The sequence below is a fragment of the Phoxinus phoxinus genome, assembly GCF_949152265.1.
Source record: "Phoxinus phoxinus genome assembly, chromosome: 16".
Classification (NCBI taxonomy): Eukaryota; Metazoa; Chordata; class Actinopteri; order Cypriniformes; family Leuciscidae; genus Phoxinus; species Phoxinus phoxinus.
In genome coordinates this window covers 8,891,875-8,919,821 of record NC_136891.1, presented here as the reverse complement: position 1 = coordinate 8,919,821, position 27,947 = coordinate 8,891,875, and the positions used below count along the sequence as shown (strand labels likewise).

Genomic DNA, 27,947 nt, shown 5'->3' with positions numbered 1-27,947 from the left:
ATATCGATTACAGATGATTTTCAGGACGGCCCCTTTAAGTGATTGCGTGTTTCTGATTTTGTGTGTTCCACCATTGACTGGCACATGTGTGAGTTGAATGTTTATGATGTCTAGCTCCAAATATTCTTGCTCCCCAACCCACGCCGGGATAACGGCTAGAGGCATTATACACTTCCCCTCAGGTACATATACATCCCGCTCAGCTTCCTGACGCGCCCACGCACACTCCCCCACCTGTTAACGCTATAGACCGAGAGCAGTGCATCGTGGGTGTAGTGCACAGCAGATGGGAACAGAGCCCGTGAGCAGTCTGAGAGCAGCAGACGGCGAAGGCTTCTCTTCCTCCCACCTGTTTGACACTGACCTGCAAATCACACACAGACACACACACACACACACACTCTCTCTCTCTCCTATGGAGCTGATCTTTGTCCCTTTGTCCTCAGTGCAAGATCTCCCTCTTATGTCTAAAGCAGCGATATCGTAATGTCCAACAGCCCCTCCAGATAAACTAACCACGAACACTTCCGTCACTAATGCTTTGTGCTGTTGTTCACCGTGTCTGACTCACCGTTTCAACAGCTTGTTGAAATGCACAATCGTTTGCCAAGAGATCACAGATCTTGAATATGTCACTGCAGTATGCAACAATTATGCTCAAATATTAAAGACAAATACTAAAGGAGCCGTCGAAGAGAATACTAATATTTTGTGATACATAATAAATGGCATCGGCTACAGTTACTGCTTTTTAATTATCAGCATTATGCAGAAGAATGTAACCACATACTGATAATGATGATTACTAATTAAAATTTAATAATTTAATTTGATAATTTATTGGCAAATCTTTATAATAAGGTTCAATGTGTTATACATAGTTAATGGATTAGGTGCCAGACTTCTACATTTATTAATCTTGGTTAATTTCTACATAGATTATATCGTTTTAACATGTCAAGTCGAATAAATTAACATTAGCTAATGTGTTATTTACTAACATTATTTAACTATGAACAATGGTATATTTATTTTAAAAAAATACACTACTGTTAAAAGGTTTGGGGTTCGGTAAGAAGTCCAAGGCTGTATTTATTTGATCAAAAATACAGTTAAACAGTGATACTGTGAAATATTATTACTATTATTCATTCACGTGATCTTTCAGAAATCATTCTAATATGCTGATTTGGTGCTCAAGAAACATTAATTTTTATTATTAATGTTGAAAACAGTTGTGCTGCTTAAACTATGATACTTTTTTTCAGGATATTTTGATAAATACAAAGTTCAAAAGAACATTATTTATTTGAAATATACAGTTTGTATTGTCTTTACTGTCACTTTTGATCAATGTAATGCATCATTGCTGAATAAAAGTATTAATAAAAATAAAAAAAGTATTGACCTTAAACTGTAGTGTAATGAATTAACCAATTCTAACAAATTGAACCTTGTTGTGAAGTGTTACCAATAAAATAATAATAATGGAAAACCACATGATTTTAATGGTGGTTACATGCCTAATGATATCTATATATATAAAAAAACATATTTTCTTTTCTTTTTCTAGGCATTCTGGAATCAGACAAGACCAAAACTGACTGAAGACCAATGGCTCGCTCTGTTCCAAACTATTTTTTTTTAATCTCATCCTCATTACTGCCCCTTAATTAAATAAAGCACAGACCTGTATTGGCTTGAACATTAAATTGAATAATTCATGTATTTAATATATGGTATGAATGTTACCGTATTTCAGAATACCTCAAGCGTTGTGTGAGCACTGAATGACGTGTGCTACACACATGCTCTATTTGTGTGTTCAAAGCCAGTGTTATGAACAACATTACATACGTAACTCATGTCAGGTATTATTTATTTACCAAGGGATTATTTATGAGGGATTGTGTCATTATATGCCCCAGTAAAACAAATAAGCAACACCTTTATATCCACGTAGCATATGGCAAACGACAATGAGCACAAGAGAATTTGATTGCATGGGCTGTTTGTGGTCCTTCTGAAGCCATAGAAGTTTGGAGATTAAGCCGAGCATGAAATCCAAACATTGTCAGAAGAGAAACTGGCTTTTCCCTATTTGATAACACCTTACAATAAGGGCTCATTTGTTAACATTATAGGTAAGATGAACAGTAAGCAATAGTAATTCAAAGCATTTATGAAATCACCATGAATTCTTGTTTTTTTAATGCAATATTGCAGTATTTGTTTATTTATTTATTATTAAAATTATTTTTGAAAATTCATTAAAATAACTTCCTCTCCCTCATGCAGTGACGTGTTTTCTATCGTGAGGGCGGGACGATCTGTCACCTTCCCTTGAAAATGGTCATTTAAAACCTTTTAGCAGCCTCACTCTTTGTGATCAACTTAAAATTTAGAACAAAATTTTGGCTTTGATATTTTTTGTCCAAATGATTTAGTGAAATATACATTTTGTATGAAATAAAGTACATTCAAGTACATTTGCTTTACAGTAAACGTAAACTATAACTTTTTTGCACTTTAATTTTCAGGGTTTCTGCAGATTTTATGATGGTCAATTTATTTAAGACCTTTTTAAGACCAAGTAAATTCAAGAAATAAATTGAAGGGAATACAATATATCAATTATGTTCTCTAAATTTTTTTTTTTTAAGGAGAAACCCTTTAGAATCTGAAAATACAACGTCCAACAGATATCGGTTACTTTTTAATTCATTTTACAAAAAAAGAAAGCTTGAATCGTTTTGCTTAAAACACTACAATATGGAAATAACTTTTACTCTACCTTTTGAACAAACTGCAAAAAAAGTGACGTTTCCTCAGTATTTCTCGTTTTTTCCAGTACAAATATCTAAAGATTCCTAAATCAAGATACATTTACTTCAGCTGTAAAATTACAAAATGTGAAGTCTTGTTTTCTGTGAAATTGATCAAAATGAAGTTTATGACTAGAACAAATATCTGCCAATGGGCTCAGAAAAAATCTGCTTCATTTAGAAGTTTTGACAGATATTTGGTCTTGTTTTAAGCATAAACTTTTTAAATTGATCTTTAAAATTAAAAAATTTCAAGACTCAAACATGTTTATATATTTGTATTGGAAAACAGGACAAAAATACTGAGGAAGATATTTATTTTTTTGCAATGTATGCAACATTGTATGCCATGACTTTATGAATGTAAGACTTTCTGCTCTGATTTAAGACCATTTTAAAGCCTTAATATGATTAAGGCTTTAAATTAAGACTCGCAGAAACCCAGATTTTTTTCTTTTTAAAGCTTCTTTCACTTCTGGAATAATTATGTTGCGTCTTCTTTAAAAAGAAAGTCTGTATTCCAAAGCATTTATGAATTACTACCTTTTCAGATCTATGCTCAAAAAGGGGGGTGACAGACAATTGTTCATTTTTGTGTTAACAAATGGAACCTTATTGTAAAGTGTTTCTTCCAAATTAAATTACTTTTTTGTAATCTTAAAGGGGCGAAATTCTTTATATCTCATGGATAAGACCAGCCTTTTTTGGTTTACTTCACTAATATGCTTTATTTTCTTCTTTTATTAATAAAAAACTTTTGAAAAATCACATTTTCTCACTGTCATTTTTAATGTTCTCCCCAAGCTGTGGATGCAGAAGAATGGTGAAATGAAACCTAGTCTTCACTCGGCTATTTTCTTTCTCCCCTTACACACAGACGCACCACAATTCTGTGGGAAAAGTAGAGCCAACCGTTCAATTACAGAGGAAAAAATTGTTGTACTTATGATTTAATGTTTGTCCTATATTTTCTCTGGCCTTTTCGCCCTGGACTTTTAAGACACAGATGTTGCCCAAACATAACAATTCCTTTGTGCAGAGCTGGACATTCTTTTAATGAGAAACACACACATTTCAGGCCTGAGGAAAAAAGTTTGCTCGACAAGGAATAACAATCACCTTTTGATGGACAAGTCCAAATAACCAGGCCCTGCTGAACCTTAAAAATCAATTTAAAGTCCAAAATGTGTGTCCCGAACAGCCAGGAAAAAGAATTTGGTGCAACCGAACAGTGTAATGCCATGGGATAAAAGCGGATATGTGAGGAGCAAAGAAAAGCGATAATGAGAAACCTTGTATTATCACATCTAAATTTCCAGACAAAACTGTCAAAATACTCTCCTGTTTCATGTTCACACCCTATCATGCATCGTTTTTATTCTCGGAGGAATCGTCAAAAAGTGAATGCAACGACTGGCAATTAAACGTCATTAGGATCCATCATAAATATTACACTTAAAATCCAGATAGGTCTACCTGACAACAGCCTTGTTGACAATTTAGTCTGGGCGCTGTGTGTTTGGCAGCGTGTGGAGAGAGGGAAAGTGTGTGCGTGCTTAAATTCTCTGTCAAGAGTGTTAATTTCAGAACGACACTTCATGGTCTCCTCATTAACACTGCCTCTCCTCCACGTAGAAGTACCAAACTGAACGCTTCCCTAATGTGCATTAACAACCTTTAAAAAAAAAAAAGATGTAAATGAGGTGAGCTGATTTTGTGCAGTGCAAGTGGTGTGCAGGATGCTTTTGAAGGACAGCTCGATGATAAATGAACTGGCCTGGACTTCACAAAATCTATAAAGTACTACACCTTTTAACACTTTGGATCACATTGTCTAAACTTCATTTACTTCCTTAATCCTCCTGGTCTTGTGAAACACTCAGTGGTACATGTTACTTTGGTGACACTTTCTAATGTGGTTTAATTTTGTTATTGGTTAAAGCATTAAGTATAATAAACTTAAAATTAATAATTTTGACAGAATTAACATATGTTATATTATTTGTTGTTGAAGGAATATTTCTGTCATCGTTTACTCATCCTCATGTCGCTCCAAACCTATATGACTGACTTCTGTGAAATACAAAAGATGACATTATTTTGGAGTGTTTTTATGAAAGAAGGGGTCCAAAACCCGGATTGTCGTTGTATGTAAAACATAATAAAAAATGTGAAATAATAAAAAAAAGTAAATGTGATGGAATCCTTTTAATTTAATGAAATGTTAAAAACATTTTAGCATACCATACACTACAATTTCAGCATTTTTCTTTTTTGAAATAAATTATTTTATTCAGTAAAGACATTAAATTAATCAAAAATGACTGTAAAGACATTTATATTGTTTAAAAAATATGAAAAAAATATCATTATTTCCACAAAAATATAAAGCAGCAAACATTTATTGAGCAGCAAAATCAGCATATTAGAATGATTTCTGAAGGATCATGTGACACTGAAGAGAGTAATGATTGAGAAAATTCAGCTTTAAAAAAAAATAAAAATCTAATTTTTATCAAATAAATTCAGCCTAAATGAGAATTTTAAATATCTTACCAAAAACAAACTTTTGAACGGAGGTGTATATAGAAATAAACATTATCCAGGAATAATAAATGCTGTGAAAATACAGTTATTTAAGGTTAACTGTATTACAAAATGTCGGTGCGCCAGCCAGTAATGCAATTGGATAATGTAAACCAACAGCTTTTTATTCGTATATATGTAACACTAACTTTTCACAATTCAATTCATCCATATGTTCTTTTTATCAATGAATATCTTGTTTCTCTCATAAATGAGTCGATAGAAAAAATATGTTGAGAATGGCCCTACATGTTGACTAAGAAAAAGGTGAAGGAAAGAAAGGCTCAAATTTTCATGTAACCTTTCCTTCTGTAAATAATAATGAAATTACCCCTCAATATAGAAAGATAATACTTGATTACTTGTAGAATAAAACACCATTTGTCTTTTCTAAATAATAACATTGGAAAATATATTAAGAAATATACCAGCAGTGCTTGGTAAAGTTACTTTTAAAAGTAATGCATTACAACATTGTGTTACTTACTACCTTAAAAAATAAACTAATTGAGTTACTTTTTATGGAAAGTAACGCGTTACATAACTTTTGCGTTACTTTTACTCGCCCTGTTTTGGGCTTGCTTGTTTGTTTAAAAAAAAATTAAAGTTCCATTCACTCTATGAATGAAGCATTATGAAATAGCATCTATGGATAAAGAGTTAGAGACAAAAATATTGTTCTTATTCCATGTGAACAGGGGCCGCGTAGGTGGGTGCAGCTTGTTTTACGATGTTCTTTATTCGCACTGACTCATGGCGTAACACTGCCAGGGCATAACACCTGTCAAATGCTTACCAGGTGTGGGACCAGTGCTCTGTTGTTTTGAATCGGTTACTAAGGTCGTGCTGCTTACACAATGAATCTAAATGATTATTTTTTATTTATTAATGACAGCTTCTGTCATTTCAACATCAGGATAGGACATTCATATTAAAAAGCCAGCTGTGAGTTCAATGTCTGATCATTCATCAGTAAACAATTAAACCCATGGGTTCTCTACTTACAATGGCAATAACAGAGCAGTAACTGAAATGTTTCAAATTCACATGATATGGCCGGCAGAACCCATAACCATGTAAGAGGACAGGGCCTGAAAAATGACAGACCTAAAGATCTCAGACACCTCATATCTACTTCCAAAACCGCTTGATTTCTCTTTCATACGCACCCACAGAAACCCACTTCCAGCCACTAATAACACATTACATGGCAATTTAATAATGTGGGGTTTAGAAACCATAATACCGCTCATGAGAGATACGTTATACTTTAATAGCCAGAAACGCAACATAACATGAATACTTTCACAAGTGGAAGTGAGCAGATCAGGGTTTTTATTAACTAAAACTATTAAAAACTTATTTTTTTTGTTAACTATGGAATTAACCTCATCCTTCCCTCGGGTCATTTTGACCTGAATCTTTATTTTTATTTTTATTGAGTGTTCATCGGACTGGTCCAAGACTGTAGGAATTTAAGTTTAAAGAATGTGCTTAAATTATATTATTTATTGATAAAATCTAGTAATTTAAAGGTAAATAAATGGAGAAAAATATTATAAAAATGAAATGATATAAGCTTTCTGGGCAAAAAAAAAAGGGCATTTTGATTCATGAAAATATAAAATGAAACCAACTTTAGAAATTTTGCCTTGGCAACTAACTGAAATAAGTTTAAGTTGACACACTAAAGTTACTATATTTAAATAAACAAAAACAAAAAAAATTATAATAATACAAATTACAAAAGCAAATAACAAAATTACAAAAACATCTAACTAAAATGAAAATGAAAGCTGAAAATATAAAAAAACGGTTAACTGAAATCCAAACTAAAGGAAGATCACACAAAGTGAATGATTTCGTCATTATTTACTCACCCTAATGTCATACCAAACCATCTTCCATCTTATAGTGAACACAAAAGGACAACACAAAGCTATGCTTTATGATACTTTTAATGTATTTTTTACAGCCTCCGTCTTCATTCACTTTAAATATATTGGGAAAAAAACTATTGGTATTCTTTAAAAAAAAATCTTTTTTGCTCTATGGTGGAAAATGTAGGGTGAGAAAGTAATGATAGAAATTAATTTTTAACTATCCCTTTAAAGTTTCTGGCAATGAAGTAAGTGGAAACTCCACCTGGGTCTGCCCTGCATCTGTGAGCCCAAGCCTGAGATCATTGGGAGTTCAGAACCAGCGTTCTGGGTTATATAAGGACACACAGATCAAGAGCTGGAGAAGAACCTGCGCTTTAATGCAGAACAGGCCTGGTCTTAGAGACTCACAGCGTCCAGCCACAGAGAAGAGGAGGCCTGGAGGTTTACGAGCGATGTGGTCTGGCTAATGAGGCAATGTGGTTCCTCAAATAGAAGTAGATTAAATCAATTATCTCAAAAAGATGGCAAAATCATTGAGATACAAGGTCATGTAATCGTCAGAATGTTCAAATATTTTCCATTTCAGCTCAAAGGAGCAATTGTTTCTCTCTCCTCAATGTTGTGGTCCTTGATTTACCTGAATGACTACAGCGCCACCTGGTGGACTAACCAAATCTTTCCTCACTTTAGGTTTGGGAGCTAACAAACGGGAGAAGAAAAAAACATCATGTTTCAGAAACACGTCGAGGAAAACATCAATGGAGATTAACATGCATAACGTTACATTAAAAAGAATTCCCTTACCATTTGGGTTTTCTTGTTTATAAAATGTCTTGAGCATTTCAACGGCCTCTTCCGCTCTATAGCCTGCGATGCACTGTAATAAGCAAATAGTGTGCTACAGCAAAAATATGCAATGTGGTCTGGTCTAAAATCGATGGTATGTTGAAGTTTCTACAAGAAAAATATTCCAGCCACACAGAACGGTTGGGCAAAATTCTGAATTTAAGATACTGGCTTTCTTCTGAATTTAAGCATGAGCTGGAATTTAAATTTAACTGGATATGAATTGGAGGGAATACTTTTACCTTAAATGTAGTTCCAGTGTGTGGTAAATGATCTGATGAGATGTCCAGGACGGAGCCACAGCCTCCAAACCGCTCATTTTTGCACCCATATACAACAAGAGGTATGTCTGTCTAAATGTTAAGGTATCCATTTAGCGATGATGACATGACTACTAAACAATCAAATCCTGTGGTAAACACAATAACACATTCAAAATCTACCTTTGAAAGTGATTGTTTTATAAAAGGCAGGCCTGTGACTGACACAACGATCTACACTACAGTTCAAAAGTTTGGTAGGAAAAAAATAAAATAATAATAATTAATTAATTAAGGATGCATTACATTGATTGAAAGTGACAGTAAAGACATTTCTAACGTTCCACATGATTTCTATTTCAAATAAATGTGGTGCTTTTGAACTTTAAATAATCAGAGAGAAAAAAAAATTTCCACAAAAATAATGACCAGCACAAATGTTGTACAATGTAAAAATAATAATACATTTTCAACATTAATAAAATAAGAGCACCAACTCATGCAGCATATTAGAATGATTTCTAAAGAATCGTGTGACACTGAATACTAGATTATACTACAGGGCCGTTGAATGCTTGAATCTGATTGGTTGACCAACGTTCTGAGGTGTGCAATTATTTTCAGGGAACTGCACGGCTAAAGTAGTTCCGGCAGGTCTTGACCTCATTACAGCTCCATATCACTTCGCGTAGTCAACTGTAATAACGGACAATACGATACAATTCATAACAAGAAAAAGCTGCAGCCCCATGCGCTTGATCTGCAATTTTCAATGTCTAACTTCACAATCAATGAAAACATGCAGTTTAATTTTAATAAAGTAAACAGTCCTAGGCTATTCATAATCAATAGAAAATTAAACTGAATATTTAAATAAATTGATAGTCCTGTTGCACGGGTTTTCGTAATTATTGAAGATAATATAACAAATAAATAAAATTGATAGGCCTATACTTGTTAAAAGGGCTTTGTGTTTCATTTATTAGTCTAGTCTACTGTCACTAATAGAAAAAAAGAATAAACGAATTAATTAAAACGATTTGAATTAATAAATAAATAATAATATTGACGCACATGCTTCTCTCTAAGGCCGGTTATGAATGTAATTTGATACTTATGTTATGACTGATCATGCACGCGTTTTCAGCGCGTTCAGTCTGTGTTCACAGCGGTGTTTAAAATCTGCTGCATTCACAGTCAGAGAATGTTTCTAGTCGTTACGTGTGTGTCCAGCATTACTCTGCTATCAGCGGCTCAAACCTCCGTTGCTAACTCTAAAATGACGTTTTGGAATTAGCAACGGAGCATGGGTTTAGATGCGCAAGGAATTAGTCCTACATACAAGAGCGTTTTAATGACAAAAACTTTACAAACGTCTTGAAATACATCATCTGAACAATATTTCGAGGTGTGGTAACTGTAGTATAAGCGGAATAATTGACTCCAGGCCGTTGAATTATTATAAAAATAATGCACACCCGAGGTGTAACGGCCACTCCGCTTCGCGTCGTGACCGCATTACCACCTCGGGTGTGCATTATTTTTATAATAATTCAACGGCCTGTCGTCAATTATTCCTTACTTAATGATGCTACAATTCAGCTTTGCCATCATAGAAGTAAATTACATTTTAAAATATATTCACATAAAAACAGTTCTTTTAAATTGTAATAATAGTCAAATTACTGTTTTACTGTATTTCTGATCAAATAAATGCAGCCTTGGTGAGCATAAGAGAGTCTTCATTATAAAAACATAAAAAATCTGAGCCACTCTAACCTTTTAAATGGTAGTGTATGTGTAACTGTCATTAAAATAATAGTGAACCACATTTTGGCTTCATGGATACAAAGCAGGCGCAGAGCAGCTGCACACATAATACATGGCTCCACTGTCACATACAGTACAGTCTGTTCACACACTTCCTTCGGGTCCTTCTCTCTGACACGGCACCAATCCAGCACTTGATCCAGTGCCACCATTTCTGCATGCCGAGTAGCCTTGGGCAAAGCAGGCACAGGCGTCAGGTTGTTTCGTCTAGTCCAAAAATTCTCCCTGCTTTACTAGGAAGAACCGTTAATCAAAAATGCCTTGACATAACATAAACTGTATGGGTCAATGGCAAATAAGGACGTTTAAGATGACAAAAATAAGAAATTATTTAAAAAATCTAGTTCATAATGTTCTTAGAAACTTACATTATGCAACCACTAAAGTGAAACATAATCAAATATGTTACTTACACCTCGAGTGTATACATCTTAATCATGAATAATTTACAAGAAAATAAGCCTTGTAGTGAGACTTTTTATTTTTCACAATCTTTGAACCACCATCTAAACATGTTGCTTTAAGCCTCACAAAAAATATCAAAATTAATTTAGATTCAGAAATGGAAAACATGTCCATCATAGAAGAGGTGTATTCACATCACGGTCTGTATGAACCGCATTGTTTATGCATTTCTGAATAACTTAACAGATCCGAAAAATATGATTGTCCTGTAATTGATAAATCATAATTTGCCGATACATACTGGAGCATAGGGATAGTCAGCTAGGTTAAGTATTGTTGTTAGCTTAGACATAATTTAAATTAAAGTAATAAAATGAACAATAATAAATTATGATTCTTTAAATTATCAAAATTATTAGTCGCATTGTGAAGTCACTTACATTTTTTGTTTCATTCACCTCATTTCTTCCTTTTCCAATAATCTCATTGTTATAAACCATCAGACAGCCAACTGGAACCTCACCGTTCTCAAGGGCTTCAATTCCCTTTAAAAGTAATTAATATGTTAATATTATTTTCTCAAAACAACCCAAAGTACAATTCACCATTACCATACACAATTATGGCAATGAAAATACCACAGCAACTACAGTTTACACACAGTCACACACATACACAATACACAATTTAAGGCTATCTCACAGTAAAATAAATAATGCAGTGCTGCAGTTACTATGGTATTATTGGAGGGGAAATGACACTTATCATGGTAAATACTGGTAAGAGAAACAGTGAACATTAGAGAGTATTTACCATGTCAAACGCCTTTGACATCCATGTCTGTATCTCACTTTCTGATGGCTGCAGAAATTCACTCTTCTCGGGATCAAAACGGTCTGTTTGCATATCTATCAGTATCATCAACAAAAAGTATAACCGTATAAAAAAAAGCAACACAAATCTGGGGGAAAGTAGCGTTTTGTTTACACGCGCACGTGTTTACGGGGGAGCGTAATACGTGATGGACCTTCCAGGGCGGTGGATCGAGCGCATAATCGATCAATCGACTCGATCTGTTATCTGTAGTTCGCCTGCTTGCTGCTAACATGAGAAGTTATTGCCATGTAGCATTGTGCTAGGCTAGTAAGTTACGTCCAAACACGCTCTTGCATCTAGTTTTTCGATTGTGGTTTTTGTGGGGTCAAGTCTGTTTTTAAAATGTTGAGTTCTACATGGAATTTCATCAAACGCCATAAGAGGAAATTCATCTTCACTGGGGTTTTTGTTGGAGGTACGTGGGCAACTAGACCACCTGCATGCTTATAGTTCAGAGATTATTAGCTAGTGACTGTGCATCAAATATTTCTTGTTTTTAATAGATGAATAAAAATACTTGTAGCTATAATATCTTGTAGTTTAGCATGTTATTACAGTGTTGCCAAGCATTAGTTCTTATTTCCACAACATTCAACTAATTAATCTCAACTCACCTGTCACCTAGATTTTCTATTGGCACTGTCATAGCAAAGTCGATATGGACTTTACCCTGGTATTTTTAGCCTTAAGAACGATTTTTATATTACTGAATAGATCTTGCATATTGCATATAACTTTCTTGTGCATTATATTGTAATGTATCCTCATACTTCATGCACAGGTGTCTATATACTTGGTAAATATGCACAAAGAAAAATTCAGCAGATGCAGGAGCGAGAGGCAGCCGAATACATCGCTCAAGCTCGGAGACAGTTTCATTTCGAAAGCAACCAGAGGACATGTAACATGACAGGTGAAATAAAACAATTACATGATCAGTTCATGAACGTGATGTTTCTTCTGCCTGATGTAATTGTGTCTTTGACTTGTAGTGTTATCAATGCTCCCCACTCTCCGAGAGGCAATCATACATCACCTGAACTCAGAGAGCCTCACTGCTTTGCTGAAGACCAAGTGAGTCATGCTTCATGTGGATTATAGATGATTATCTACATTATAATATAAAAGAATATGACTGACATAAGCCATCATGTCTTCCTACACAGGCCAGCCAATAAACTTGAAATCTGGGAGGATCTAAAGATTATTAGTGAGTTCTAGAAGTTTCTTTTTCTGTAATAGTGTTCCAGATGTATTCAATATGAACTCAAAATTGACCCTATTTACCGGTACTTTGTTAATGCACATTTTTAATCTTATTGTGAACTATCGATGTGTGTACTTTATTACTATGAAAAACAATTATTTGTCTTAGTAATTTATTTATAATTTTATTAATATAACTATATATAGTTTTTGTTGTTTATATATATAGAAGAGAAGAAAAAACAGTTGATCAAAAGTGTCAGTTAAGGCATTTACATTATTACAAAAAAAATTTATTTTAAATAAATGGTTTGAATTTTCGGTTCATCAAAGAATCCTGAAAAAAACATTCAACATTGATAAAAATGAGTAATGTTTCTTGAGCACCAACTGTGGTTCATGCCATGTCTTAATTACAGTAATTACGAATTCATGTCCTCAAAGAAATCGTAATTCCAACTTGAAAACTGGGAATTTTCTGAGAACTTCGACTTGGAACCACCTGACCGTTGCAGATTCATATTGCCGTTGATGGTGTTGCCATATGAAAACGCATAATTCAGATGCATAGAACAGCTCCGAATATAACGTCACGTGTTTTCATTTTGTAATTACGGTAATTATGGCATGGTGTGAACGCAGCATAAATCAGCAATATTTATCAATATACTGAAGACTGGAATAATGGCTGCTGAAAATTCCGCTTTGCCATCACAGGAATTAATTACATTTTAATATATATTAAAATATCAATAAGAATATTTCACAATATTTTTTTACTGTATTTTTGATCAAACAAAGACTTTTTTCGAACAAAAACATTAATAGATCTTATATACTGACCCCACAATTTGGAATGGTAGTGTAATTTTTTTATTAGTTTTTTGGTCAAATGTAATAAACTAATTTTCTTTTCCATTGATGTCATGAGGGTTACTGGAAAATGTTGAGCAATGACCAAAGAATTATGGCATTGTTTTGGCTGAATTCTGATTTGGAACACCCACTTTTCACAATCAGATTAATCCCCACTCTACAATTTATTGTTGAATGTCCTGTTTGACAATACATCACATTATGGAAGTAAAATGGGTTATGAACAGAAATGATCTCCGCCTTCCAGGTTTTACCCGCAGCATTGTGGCGGTTTACAGCACTTGCATGCTGGTGGTGTTACTCAGAGTTCAGCTCAACATAATTGGTGGCTACCTGTACCTGGACAACTCCGTGACAAAGAATGGAACGGTATGTCAGGGCATGGTGTTTTAAAGGCAAAGCAACGTCATTTTATTATGTTAAAGCGTATCATTTTAACCACATTTCTCTTTTACTGCTACTTAGACCCCTTTCGCCCCTCCTGATGTTCAACAACAATATCTGTCAAGTATCCAACACCTTCTTGGAGAAGGTGAGGACAATGTCAGATCTGTATAAGAGCGTCTAATCTGTATTAAAGTTTAATCCTCGGTTCACAGGCCATATGCTCTATAGTTTACACTGATGTTCCTTTTTTTCCTGTCTTTTCAGGGCTCATTGAACTGATAACTGTGGTGAAGAAAGCTGTCCAAGAAGTTCTTGGACTGTACGCTGAGTTTTTGATTGGATGATGAATGAATTAGTCATCCCATACTTGTGGTTTTATTTGCCATTGCAGCTGTTGAGCCGTGTCAGTTATCCTCAGCTAACTGTTCATGTCTCCTCAGGGTGTCTCTGAAGCAGAGTTTGTCCCTACAAGAGTTGGAGCAACAGTTAACTCAGATCAGACAGTTGGTGGAGGAGGGCTGTGCTTCCTCTAAACACAAAAGTCTTTCCTGGTACATGATGCCTGATGAAGAGAACACGCTAGCCTCACAGGTACATATATATAATATATAGTTTATTTGTGAATGATTAGTAGTTTATTATTATTTATTAGGATTAGAGCTGCACGATTAATCGTTAAAAGATCACAATCTCGATTCAAACAGACACGCAATTTTGTTCCTAAAAGACAACGATTCGGCTCTGTCTAATAAAGCTTTGACAAGTACGATCACAGCGGAACAATCAAATCTGTGTTGGTGTTGCTGCTGACCCAGAGAGAGCAGTTGTCATGTGTAGTTATGAAACGGCTTCACAAACAGTGTTTTCAACCACACAGTATCATTATTTCTGTGTTACAGTGATTCATATTATCACAAAAGTACTGAGGTAAAGGTTTACACAGTTTGAATGAAAACACTGGTCTACGGAAGCAATCCAAAAAAAAAAATACTTGATACTTCAAATAAATATTGTCAATTACATAATTAAGGCAGTAGGTGGCAACAAGTGACTGTTAAATGTATGTGTGATGGAATCATTAATTTAAGAGACTTTCAAAAAACACTTGATTCATCCAGTAATGAAACGAGTGAATCATTGAATCAATCATTCAAAACCGATTTTAATTAATTAAATATATTTTGATATTTTGTCAGAACCTCCAGTAAATTATGGTACATGTTATTTTGTTTAGTTGTCTATTCTGAATGGGCTTTATGCACAGCTGCACTACTTCCTGAACTTTAGCCAGCTCCTTTGTTTCCTGTCTGCCATTATTGGACAAACTGATTAATCCAGGTGTGTCTAGTTATTGTTGTTGGTCAGGCACACCTGGATTAATCAGTTTGTCCAATAATGGAAAACAGGAAACAAAGGAGCTGGCTAAAGTTCAGGAAGTAGTGCAGCTGTGCATAAAGCCCATTGTGGCATAATAATGATCTCTATTTTAAACAAAAAATGTGATTCTCAATTGCAGCGCTAATTTATTTAAAAACTAAATCTATAGAGATAACATAGCTTTTTGAACTGTCATTTATTACCTTTTCTCATATATATTAAATTCATTTTGTGTTATATTTTATATATATTTGATAAATATATATAATTTGTATCAGTTATTCCTTTTTTTATCTGTTTTATATATATATTTAATATATAATAATTATTTTCCCTTTTTTTTTTCTCTCCCAGGCCTGTGGTCTCACAGAAAATGATGTCACAACAATAAAGCTGCTGAATGAAACCAGAGATATGCTTGAAAGGTGAGGGAAATCAAGGCACCGATATAAACCTATATAGTTAAAAATTGAAAATAAAAAGGTTAGGACTTTCAAAAGTTTAAAGTAATTAATCACAATCTCATGATTTATTTTTGTACTTAACGCCTTAACACATTCAGTTCCTTTTATACAGTATTATATGAGTTATAAAAAACACAGTTCTGAATTCAAAGAGCATTATGATCAAAGAAAAAAAATTAGGCAGACGAGATTAGATTGGTTGAAATCAATAGGTTAAAGGTGCATTGTGTAATATTTAAGAGGATCTGTTGACAGAAATGCAATATCATATACAGTAACTATGTTTTCAGTGGTGTATAAAATAAGCCATTTCTATCTACATACACTGCGAGTCCCCTTACATTGAAATGCGCTGACATGTTTCTACAGTGGCCCTAAACGGACAAACGTGTTTCGTCACCATGTTGTTCTTCGTGCAAAGAAGCTAGCTTAAGTCAGCGAATAAAACACTGACACAATGGTGAACAAGTAACAATAATATTCGCAATAACATCGCTTTACTGAATAATTAAGTAAACCTAATTTCTTAATTTATTTTTGTAAAGAAACCTCATTGCTTAACTGGCTACTCTCTGCTGTCTCAGATGACGACATCTTTTCCGGTTGGCCACCGTAACTTCTGTAGGTTGCAATTCGCAACCTCACCACTAGATGTCGCTAAAATTACACAGTGCACCTTTAACAGATCACTTCAGCATATGCACATTATTGAGCTCTGTAGCTGGGTACTAATTCTCTTTTTTTTTTTCAGTCCAGACTTCAATACTGTTCTCCGTACTTGCTTGAGCCGAGGCTTTATCCGATTCTTAGACAACATGGCAGAGTTTTTCCGACCCCCGCAGGGAGACTCCACCTTCTCCAGTACACCTGATCGGTCAGTGTACATGCATTTATTTTTATTCAAGAATGTACATACAGTTACCCCAAAAAGTGGTAAATTTGCACAATTAAGCCACATTTCAAAATACGTTGATGTAACAAAATATCAAACCTATGGAAGCTCGGTTCTGCCGTGGGGAAAAAAATCAATTAAAGGTAATTGTGAGTTTACATCTTGCAATACTGACTTTTTTCCTCAGAATTGCGGGTTATAAACTCGCAATTGCAAGTTGACATTGACATCAAAATTGTTAGATAAGTTGTAAGAAGTATTTTTTACTCTATGGCTTAAAGGTACACTAATGATGGCGTTTTTATTACTCAACAGGTGAGTAAGGTATTTACTGAACAGATAAATAGCCATATGTCGCTTTCTAACAGAGTTCATTGTAAAACATTATCTATTGTGAAGGGTCATTTCATTATGACCTGCTGTGCTGGAATTTATTTTCAAGGAAGTACTGTGTCTATTACTGGGAATAGCTACAGTAACATCTTCAGCTAGTCATCTTGAGAACATTTCCATCTAAACTGGTTATATCTCTTAAACCTAGTAGTGAATGTTTTATGAGCAGTAGGATAACCATATTACAGGTATGGAAAAGTTTTGTAAAAAATAAATAAAACCAGAAAGTTTTGTAAAAGTCATGGAAAATGTATTGGTAAATATGTGTATGAACCCTGTATATCAGAAACACACTTTAAGCAAAAAGTATACAGTCTGAAAATGTTTGAAATAAAATGGGTTTTTAGCGCATTTTAATGTCAGAATATCAGATGTACCGATTTTATCACTTTCTTCCCAAGGCCAGTATTTTACTATTAAGTTGAAAAAAAGATAATCAGTCCTGCTTCTCATGCCTGTCTTCCAGACTATCACACATAAGCCTACCGCTAGCCAAAATCATTCCCATCATCAACGGACAGATACATTCAATATGCAGTGAAATACCAAGTCACTTTGTCCAGGTGAGAACCTTCATATTCATTGACACATTTTGACTTCCATGTGGCACAAAACTTGCCTTCACCAGACCAATGTATATTGTTTTGTTATGTTTTAGGATCTCCTATTGATAGACCAGGTGAAAGAGTTTGCCGCCAACGTGTACGAAACGTTCAGCACCCCTCAGGAACTTCAGAAGTGAGCACGAGACTGAGAAAAAATGCGAACTTGTGAAAGTCGAACACCACAAACCTACTTTTAAGAAACTCTCGTGCTGTGCAGCACAGAATTGTTCTCCGTGCAGTGCACACACACTAAAATCGACCCGGGGAAAGGAACTCGAGCCTGTTCTGAGAGACGTAATGGAGTTCAGATAGCTTCTCATGACCTGCTAGCTGTCCTGTCTGTATGTTGTGACCCCCCCCCCAACCTTGTCCCAGGCATGCCAAGGTTTTTACAGGCTATAATAAACTGTAGTACATTTTATTTATTTTTTTAATCCCTGTAGCATAACGTTCTCATTATATAACTCATTAAGGACTATTATCACAACATGGCTCGTGAAAAAAAAATATATATATTGGAACGCAGTATGGACTAAATTGTAGACATTTTGTTTAATATATCTCTAAATCTGATGTTGCAGATGCTGGACTAAAACTCAGTCATGCCCACCTTTGCAACAGTATCAATGCATGATATTTGCACTGCTACTGGTTAACAAATGCTTATTTTGGGATTATTTTAACTTTAATATTCAAATGGTTCTACTAATTGATATAGGAATTGTTGGACTGACATTTCTGTTTGGCAAACTCTTACAGGTTGTAGTACGCTTTTCTTTTTGTAAAATGACCCATGAATGTTAATAAATAATGTGAGTAATAATACTGGAACTATTCGTTGAAATGACTCACAATATTTGATTAGAAAATACTGCATGTTGGTTTGGCTTTTAAGATATGAAATTGTACCAACAGGCTGCTATATTACAGTAAAAGAAATGTTGTTTCGTATGTTAAGTAAATGTCCCAAGTTCCTCTAGAGGGCAGCACTTATCTACAATTGAGCTCATAGCAACTAAACAATTAGGTCACATCGTGGTCTAACAATAAACAGCCTCACCAGTAAAAGTACAAAAATAAAAAAGGAAATAATTAAGTAATATGATGACACAATAAACATGCTAAACATGAGGGAAGCATATGACGACTGCTCTTGCACAAAACACCACCCTTTTGACTCAACTTCCTTATACACTAAAAAAAAAACTTTGGATGAGAGTATATGCCACTCCTTGCATCATGTAATGGAAATAAATGAATGAATACGTTCAGAAGCACTAACCAATTGGTCACATCATGACACTGCATAATCTTTTTTATTATTTGTCCATTCATAGCACCATATTTGTATAGATTTTAAGCATGTTGTCATTTATTTTTTACATGTGAAAAAAACAGGGTTTAGATTAAGCCAGGATTAGGCCTTAGTTCAATTAGTAGTTTTTCTAAACGTGCCTTAGAAGAAAAAAAAAATATGTCAGTGCAAGTTGCTTTCAGTTAAAACAGCTCAAACATACATTTTAGTGTGGGACTAGGCTAGCTGAAACCTGGGGTAAAAGTTTAGGATCGGGCTAAGATTTAATTTTTTTTTTTTTTTTTTTTTTTTTAATGTCTTTGAAGATTTCTCCTAGTCTCTCTCACCAAGGTAGCATTTATTTGATCATTTTAATATATTTTAAAAATGTGATTTATTCCTGTGATGGCAAAGCTGAATTTTCTGCAGACATTACTTATGATCCTTCAGAAATCATTTTAATAAGCTGATTTGCTGCTCAAGAAACATTTCTTATCATCAATGTTGAAACAGTTGTGCTGTGTCATAATTTTTGTGAAAACTTTTTTCCAGAATACTTTGATGGATAGAAAGTTCAAAAGACAGCGTTACTGGCAATTTTGATCAATTTAATGCATCCTTTCTATAGTTTTTATTAATATTTTGAATAAGATTTCCTTTTTATATTTTCCAAATAAATTTAAAAGTTTTCGGAATTGTGTTGTGTTTTGTCATTAAAATATGTCTAGCCGTTTTTGTCTTTATTTTAGTTTTAGTTATTTTTAGGAAGTTAAGTTAAAATTAGTCTTTTATATTTTCTTATTTTTCACTATTTCAGTTAGTGTTTGTTATTTCAAGTAACGTTTTTATTATAATTTTAGTTTCGGTTTTAGTTTTAGTTAACAATTACCCTGAAGCAATTAGAATAGTTTGTCGTTTCAAATCTGAACGACTTTCTTTCTTCTGTGGGAATGTTTCGTTTTTTTTTTTTTTTTTTTTTTTTTTTCTTCTTCAATAGTACCCAACATAAAAAAAAACCCTCTTATTTTGTCTTCCAAAGAAAAAAAGGTTTGGAATGACATGAGAGTAAATGATGACAGAAATCTTATTTTTGGTTTAACTACCAGGTTGCATTAGATAAGGCAGCGTTTGTGAGATGTAATGTCAGAGGTCAGCTGTCTTGTGAAAGGGACCAGTCAACAGTCTCACATTTGGAGAAAACAAGTAAATTACATGAGATTGTGGCATCATTCGGACAGCTATGTAGGTCAGCTTGTGGCTAACACCGATACCTACGGACAAGTTAAGAGAAAAATATAGGCCTAATGGGTAGTGATGTAAAGGTTATAAAAAATATGACGTCAATTCGCCAATGAGTATGGGCTAGACAACTGAAACTGCATTGGTTTAATGCTTCTGACAGTTTGTTTGACAAGGGATGAGCTATATATAGAGTAAAGAGCAAAATAGGCTCATTGTTGCATAAGCCGCTTGAATGTGCTGAATAACTAGTGGGTGTTTTCCACCGCACACTCCACATGTAGCACCTCCAGTCACATGACTCGCTGCGCTCAGCGTGCTCTTTGTTGTGTGCAGCAGACAGGAAATTCCCCTTCATCACATGACTTGGGTCTTTGGTTCTGCCCCGTGACCTTTTTTACCGAAACTGTATACATCAAGTCCTGGAATTTAATGGAAACATCTTGTAATCATTAAATGATTGAATAACATATCTGTTATGATAGCCTAAATGACTGAGCAATTTATGGTTCATTTATGGGTTTTAAAGGGCTCTCTAAAAGGCCAAAGTTATTGGTCTCGTCTTGTGAATAAAATACAAACATTTAGTTAACGTTTGGTCAAATGTTTTTGTTTTTAAAAGTGCCACACAAAGAATAAAAGGATATTTAAGAATGTGACGAGTGTTTTATACCCATTTGAAAACAGTTATTTTTGCAATTCAGCTCAGAAATTACACACTTCATCTTTGAAAAAGCCATGGTTGTAATAAACTGTAATGAATGTTGACAGTGCAATGTAGTTAGTATGCTTTTTGCGTATTATTAATAAAGAACATAAATTGTCGAGAAATATGACTCGTTTACTGGTTTATAACCTTTTTTATTTATTTGTATTTACAATTTTCAACCTGTTTTTTAAAACCTGCATTTCTACAGACTCCCATGACTCTCTTTGATCCCCTGGCTTCTGCAACCAAACTTCCCATAAATCCATAATTTACACATCGCTGCACATCCTGTGCACTTCATTGTGGTCCAGTAGTGTTAAGAAAATCTTCATATGTTTGTCAGTAAATGAAGGGGGGAAGAAATATGAAATTGCCCAATAATTTCCCCCCCAAATAAACTCACTTGAACTTAAATGCACCAACAATCCATTTTTGTTGTGATTGCAACATGTAAAAAAATGTAAAATAAATAATCTATTAAATTACTCATATGACTGGAGTTCCATGTGAGTGTACATGATATTAAACACATTTTAAAATGCAAAACTCCCTTAAATAAAGGGAAAGTGTCCCTCTAATTCAGTCACCTCACTGCACCTGAATAGAAAAAAAGCTGTATAAATAGATCATTAAATAAAACAATAAATAAACAGGTAAAGACATTGTGAATGTGCATATTCATCCATACGTTTGCATTTCTATTTGATATAATAATCAGGAAATGCTGGGACAGGGTGTTTTTGTTTTGCTGCTGGTCTTTAAGATTATGACTCATCTGCCTCTATACCTGCATTTCCAGAGTCCTGTTACTCTCTGACTCATCCTGATGTCAGACTGCAAAACACTGAACTCATCATCACATGAGCTTGTGCAAGTTAATATTCAACCAAATTGTGGTGTATGACATAAGCAGGTAAAACAATATGTGCTGATTAATAATCAATATAGAATATTATTATGGTTTCAAATGTCAGATTAAACATTTTTAGAGACACAGAAATCTTTGTCCTTGACATCATGTCACCTGTGCTGAAGCTCTTTAAAAAAAATAAGCATGTACACTATAACCTTGATTAAGATATAACACACACACACACTGTATATATTTATAACAGACTATGTAGATATCACAGGTATCACACGTGATTTAGCTCCAGCACTGAATTGATGGTTGTGGACATGCCCTGACCATGTCCTTCTCCTCTGCTCTGATTGGCTGATCTCAAGGGATTATCATTAACTATTAATCCTATATGCTGCAATGATGTAGTAGTCACACCACAGAGCAGTGAGATGATGTCATCTCACCCTAGCAAGCTGATTGGATAAAGACTCTCACAGCTCTGTGCTCACCGTATCAATTTTATATCACTCGAAGATCCTTTACAGGCAGTCACATGACTTCTTAAATATGACGTGGTCCTTAAAGACTAAGTGCAGTGTGTGTGTGTGTGTGTTTATAGGATGCCTGTGTTGCTTCAATTCCCTGCTTGAAATAAAATACCAGAAATTATTAGAGGCTGTTATATTCTATGTGCCAGTAAGAAGCCAAGAGTCCCAATTAACGCAGTTCTTAGAATTTACACCAAATTGAAGAAGTGAGGAATGGGAAATGAATGATGAAAATGAGGTTAGCCTGAGGTATTGCTCGGATGCCGAGTGGATGTGGAATGAGAACAAAAAACAAAACAAAAAAAATCATAGAAACTTCCTTAGTTCACAGAACGGCCAAATATGTAGCAGCATTTTACTTTCACATCTGCAGGAAGCAGATATTAGAGCACGTAGTTTACATTACCATACAAAGAAGTTTCGTTGTAAATGAAATCCAGAAACCGTAGAAAGGAAAACGAGTGGCCGTGAAAAGAGGAAGTCCTCGCTAAATGTGATTCATTAGCCTACATGTACTAGGTTCTGAGCGTGATTCAATTCGGTTTCCTTGTGAATTACGTAAGGCATTTATGGTTTAGTGGGGAATGACATTTAGGTATTTGCTCCCATCCTACATGCTGTTTGCACATAGGACAGAAATAACAAAACCTAGGAGGCCTGCTGGAGTGAGAAATGAGGTCACGGCCCGTGACGGAATGGGAATCCTGGCTTTCCCTACTTCGCCTGTCTGCGACGAAAGTCCTTTGGGCGGGAGTCCGTCGCTATGGACACAGCCGGTGTAAACATATACACAGTGCTCTGGTGCGTGTACCAGGGTTAGAGCAGTGTGAAGGTAGCACTGAGTTAACTGGGACTTTATAAATAACTATGAGTCCTACAGCTGTCTATGTCACATATGTAAAAGGAAAGCTATATAAACCATTATTTAGAGAAAGCAGTGTCAATATTTATACTGAGCAAGTGATGCTATGAATATTTTGGCCCCATTGCTGCTGAGTCATTTGGGACAATTTACCTTTTGATGCGATCCATTATAATCATTCTAATATGCCGATTTGGTGCTCAAGAAGCATTTCTTATTATTATAATCAATGTTAAAAACGGTTGTGCTGCGGAGACCGTGATACGCTATCATTTAAAAGTTTGGTGTAAGTTATTTTATTTAAAAAGAAATAAATGAATAGCCTACTCTTAATTCATGAAGGACACATTAAATTGATTGTAAGGATATTTATAATGTTACAAAATAATTTATCATAAATGCTGTTCTTTTAAACATTCTATTCATCAAAGAATCATGAAAGAAATTCAACTCTGAGCATCAATAATAACTTAATAAATGAGCACTAAATCAGCATACAGTAAGAGTGATTTCTGAATGATCATGTGACACTGAATACTGGAGTAATTATGCTGAAAAATTAGCTTTGATCACAGGAATAAATTGTTATATATATATAAATACATATATAATCAGTATCTATGTCAAATGTCTAAAAATCACTGCATAGCCATACATAAGCAACTCATAAACAACAGCAAAAGTGTGACAGAACAAACACGAGGACAAATATTATCAGACCTGTGACCAATTTTTGGGTCACAACACACCAGTTGAGAATCACTGATCTAAGGTTTGGTCCACAAATACCAAAACATTTGTTTATGTGTACATATTTGTTATTAGCTCTGGAATAAACAAAAACTAAACCAGAGTTGAATGTGCATCACCACATCTTGCCACATTATTAAAAAAATAAATGCTATATGAAAAAAAAAAATCATTTTAGTTTCAATGTAGCCTAATATATTGGCTAAAACAATTCGGAGACTGTTCAATATGTTTGAATATGGATTCATATGATATTTTTGATTATATTATTCTGAAACTGCAGTCTGTTGATGTATAAATTTAAAGAGCGAGGCAAATACATTAAACCTTTATTTTAAAAAACTGTATAATACTTAGTTTCACCAAAATAGCATAGTTAACACAGTTATTGTTGGAATTGTAAAACCTTAATTTAAATATGGCCTAATAATATGTGGTTTGATGACAATAATAGCCTACAAGGCTACCACTGGTTTACTGTAGTAGCTTAACTAGGATGTTTGTAAACGTGTTTACCTTGTTGGCTACCTAGTGTGCGTGTGCTACATAGTAGCCTATAGGATATACTGTACTCGTTCATTAGATTTGTAAGTTTAATAACATCTAGAGAGAGAAACCATCAGGCATTCTCGATGACTAACGTTTGACTGGAATGCGATGTGTCAGACCGAAAGTGCAAGTCAAAATATCGATCCCGACTTTTCATTATTACAGCAATAGCCTACGTTTCGTTTCTAACGCGTGGTGTTTTTGGGAAAAGGGTGATTTGACTTCTCACCTCCAAGCCTAGAAAACAACGAACCACCTCAGGATTACTGTAGTCTCAATTTCCCGGAAGGGTGACGTAATCTCCACTGGCGAGAATACTCGAGTTAGGCTAGTGTTAAAGAAACAATGCGCATGTGCATCTTATGAAAGTGCTTTGTGCACCAGTTAACCTATAGGCCACATAAAGTGACATAAAGGCCACATCACCTGGTGTTAGAAATAATAAATAAATAAATAAATAAATAAAAACATAAAAGTATATGAAATATTAAAATAATCTGACTGTTACATTTTGAACAAACTGCCTATTATTATCTGAACTTGGTGTTATTAAAGGGATAGTTCACCCAAAAATAAAAATTCTGCCATAATTTACTCGCCCTCAAGTTGTTCCAAACCTGTATGAATTTCTTTTGTCTGCTGAACACAAAAGAATATATTTTGAAGAATATGGGTAACCAAACAGATTTTCATAGTATGGAGGAAAAAAATAAATGAAAGTAAATTTATTAATGGTGTTATTTACATCATAATAAAATTTGAATGGAAAGGAATATTGTAATTGTAATGTTTGAATATTTCAATATTGTCATATCACTTTAAAACCACAAGCCTTGTTTTTTTTATCATGCCCCAGGGATCGTTTTAAACTTATGTGCAAATACAGTAATTTGAACCGAATTGGAAGGAGAAGAAATAATGTGTGTGTGTGTGTGTGTGTGTCTGTGTGTGTGTGTGTGTGTGTTATATATATATATATATATATATATATATATATATATATATATATATATATATATATATATATATTATTTGTATTGCAGAAAATAGTACATAATATGAGAGACTAAATATAATTAGGACATATTATATATTTAAATGGTAATTATAATGAGGATGATTATAATGCTGATTGTGAAGATATAAATATATGTACACAATCAGCATTATAATCATCATCAGTATAATTATTATTATGAATCATGTTGCATATATATATATTATAAAACACAAAATGTTATCTATCACTTTTGTTTTTGCCATAAATGTGATTTGTGTAAAGTAAAATGAAAGATTTATGATTCATTATTATAATCATATTTAATAATTATTAAATTACATGCAACCTCATTATAAGCATATTTATAAACCACATTTAAAATGTTCAGAGTTATTCTAATTTGGTTTCATGATATTGACTCTTTTAAATAATTAAATAAATACATCCAAATGACTTCCTATAAAAACTGAGTTAACAGAATTTTGATAAGAAGTCTTATAAAAAAAACTGATTAGACTCAGACCTGCAATAAAGATATATGTACATAGTTTGAGGATGTGTCATAAAAACAAAACTGAAAGACATATGACTGTCAATTGCTCTTCACATCCTAAAGAAGAAGGGAAAGGAAACTGTTTGTATATTGTTCGAGGACCTTTATCTTAAACACAATTTGTACAAATGCCCTTTATTTTACTCAAAATTTCAACAAGACAACAATCAACAAGTTACAACAGATGGAAGAGTGAAATCCCTTCTCCTGAAACTTCACAGTGTATTAATAGCTAACAGGTCAATATTGAGATCATAACAGCTGTATCCATGTCCCAGACACAAAATGGCCACAGGCCTTTAAACACCTGTTTGACTTTATACGATGGAGCGTAAGCAGAACTCCGTGACGTGACTCTGCCCTGCCAGATATGATAAAGAGATGATAAGATGGTGAATACTTCTATATTAAGCCATGTGTAAGGTTTTAGATATAGATCATTCAGAAGAGTCCACACATGTCCGCTAAACAGCATATCAGTATAAATTCATCTTAATATCTCAATAATTTGTATATTGTGTAGTGACTCATTAAAATATTTAATTATGGACACATTTGATCACAAGCACCATTTTAGTTTCAGCAGCACCTGTTGTTTTTGTGATTTTGGTTTACACTTAATAAGTCGACAACATAAGTTTTTACATTATTTTCACTCATCAAAGTAAGTTAAGCAATTTTCAACTTTTTTATAAGTTATACAAGATTAAACTATTAAAGTCAGGTTAATGTAATTTAAGTTGAAATTGCAAATATTTAAGTTGATTGTACTTAAAAATTTGAATTAATTAAAAAAGAATGTATAAACATCCTTTTTTTACAGTTTAAATTAATACATTTCATAAGATATTATGTCTGTAATTATCTGACATTTATCAAACATACATTAACAATTATTTCGAAACTTTTGGACACATAAGCCACGTTTAATAATGTGTGAATTTCATTGCATTGTTGGGCAACATAAAATCAAATCATGCAGCATTTGCAAACAATTGATACACGAGACATTTTCTCAGAACTAACTTCCCTTTTCTATAACCAAGGCGTCAAGGTGATAGTGAATGTACAAAGTCAGTTCCCCTCGAGTTCACACAGCTGCTAGCAGAATAACATTATATGGACATATTGTTTTGACAACTAGAAAGCGTTCCAATGCTGTTTATCTTAATATTGAACAGTACATTTATTGTTTTCAAACCCAACAAACTTCTTTTTCTAAAAAAAACAACTAGCTTGAAAAATTGTAACGTATAATAATGTAATTTGGTTTGGATTTTAAAAGATTCATAAATATTTAAATACTGCTTATCTGTCCATGTACTTTTTGGGGCCATCATAAACAACTAATTCATTTTATACTTCATTTTTAAAGTCTGTTTTTGAGCCTTTGCAAGATGCAAATAAGGAAAAATAAACAACATCAAATGCTGAATAGAATTCTTTGGTACTTCAAAAACATAAATCAACAAATATATTTATATATCGATGGATGTCAAAACAACAACAACAAAAGAAAATTCACTTAATGTTAAAATATGAGTCAAATGGAACTCCTTCATTAGATTCATTCATTCATTCGGATAAAATAGTTTTTGAGCCAGACAGTGATAATTTCTCTTGGGAAAAGTAAATATTGCCATGTTTTGACTTTGTGTCAGGTTTAGACAGCTCCTTTGGTAACATTATTTTGTGTTCAAGCACAATTGTATGTAATAAGGGAGTGTTTTAGTAGTGATTGCACCAGGACTGGTAAAAAAGAGATCACTGGAAATTTCTAGAACACTAAAGAGCGTGTACAGGGGTGGGTATTAACCCAACCAGAGCAAGAAAGCTGCGCTTCACGTCCAGGAGAGGAATGCAGACTGCTCACTCCTTAAAATCACTC

General features: G+C 33.9%; 3 protein-coding genes across 4 annotated transcripts in view; 2 read left to right on the top strand and 1 right to left on the bottom strand.

Annotated features, from left to right (window-relative positions):
* The window catches only part of aig1 (androgen-induced 1 (H. sapiens)), a 37,824-nt gene extending 34,239 nt beyond the window's left edge, over window positions 1–3,585 (top strand). Inside the window, exon 6 of the mRNA XM_079639599.1 lies at window positions 1,574–3,585. Within this exon, the coding sequence (XP_079495725.1) occupies window positions 1,574–1,608 (35 nt within the window). The 3' untranslated portion in view covers window positions 1,609–3,585. The remainder of the gene's footprint in view (window positions 1–1,573) is intronic.
* adat2 (adenosine deaminase tRNA specific 2) lies at window positions 35–11,724 on the bottom strand. 2 transcript variants are annotated; one of them, XM_079639600.1, is made up of 7 exons: window positions 11,449–11,724; window positions 11,076–11,180; window positions 10,250–10,400; window positions 8,383–8,489; window positions 8,099–8,171; window positions 7,932–7,993; window positions 6,852–7,777 (listed from the first exon to the last, which is right to left on the bottom strand). In XM_079639600.1, the coding sequence occupies exons 1-7, from the start codon at window positions 11,554–11,556 to the stop codon at window positions 7,691–7,693; spliced, it is 693 nt and encodes a 230-aa protein (XP_079495726.1). In that variant the 5' UTR covers window positions 11,557–11,724; the 3' UTR covers window positions 6,852–7,690. The 2 variants fall into 2 exon arrangements, with proteins under 2 accessions (XP_079495727.1, XP_079495726.1); XM_079639601.1 differs by lacking the exons at window positions 6,852–7,777; window positions 7,932–7,993 and adding an exon at window positions 35–364 and having other exon boundaries at window positions 11,449–11,580.
* Window positions 11,671–18,907, top strand: pex3 (peroxisomal biogenesis factor 3). The gene is made up of 12 exons (XM_079639598.1): window positions 11,671–11,926; window positions 12,293–12,424; window positions 12,504–12,585; window positions 12,678–12,721; window positions 13,841–13,962; window positions 14,059–14,125; window positions 14,245–14,299; window positions 14,421–14,571; window positions 15,712–15,782; window positions 16,573–16,695; window positions 17,573–17,669; window positions 17,765–18,907. The coding sequence occupies exons 1-12, from the start codon at window positions 11,854–11,856 to the stop codon at window positions 17,846–17,848; spliced, it is 1,101 nt and encodes a 366-aa protein (XP_079495724.1). The 5' UTR covers window positions 11,671–11,853; the 3' UTR covers window positions 17,849–18,907.
* Window positions 18,908–27,947: the final 9,040 nt, after the last annotated feature.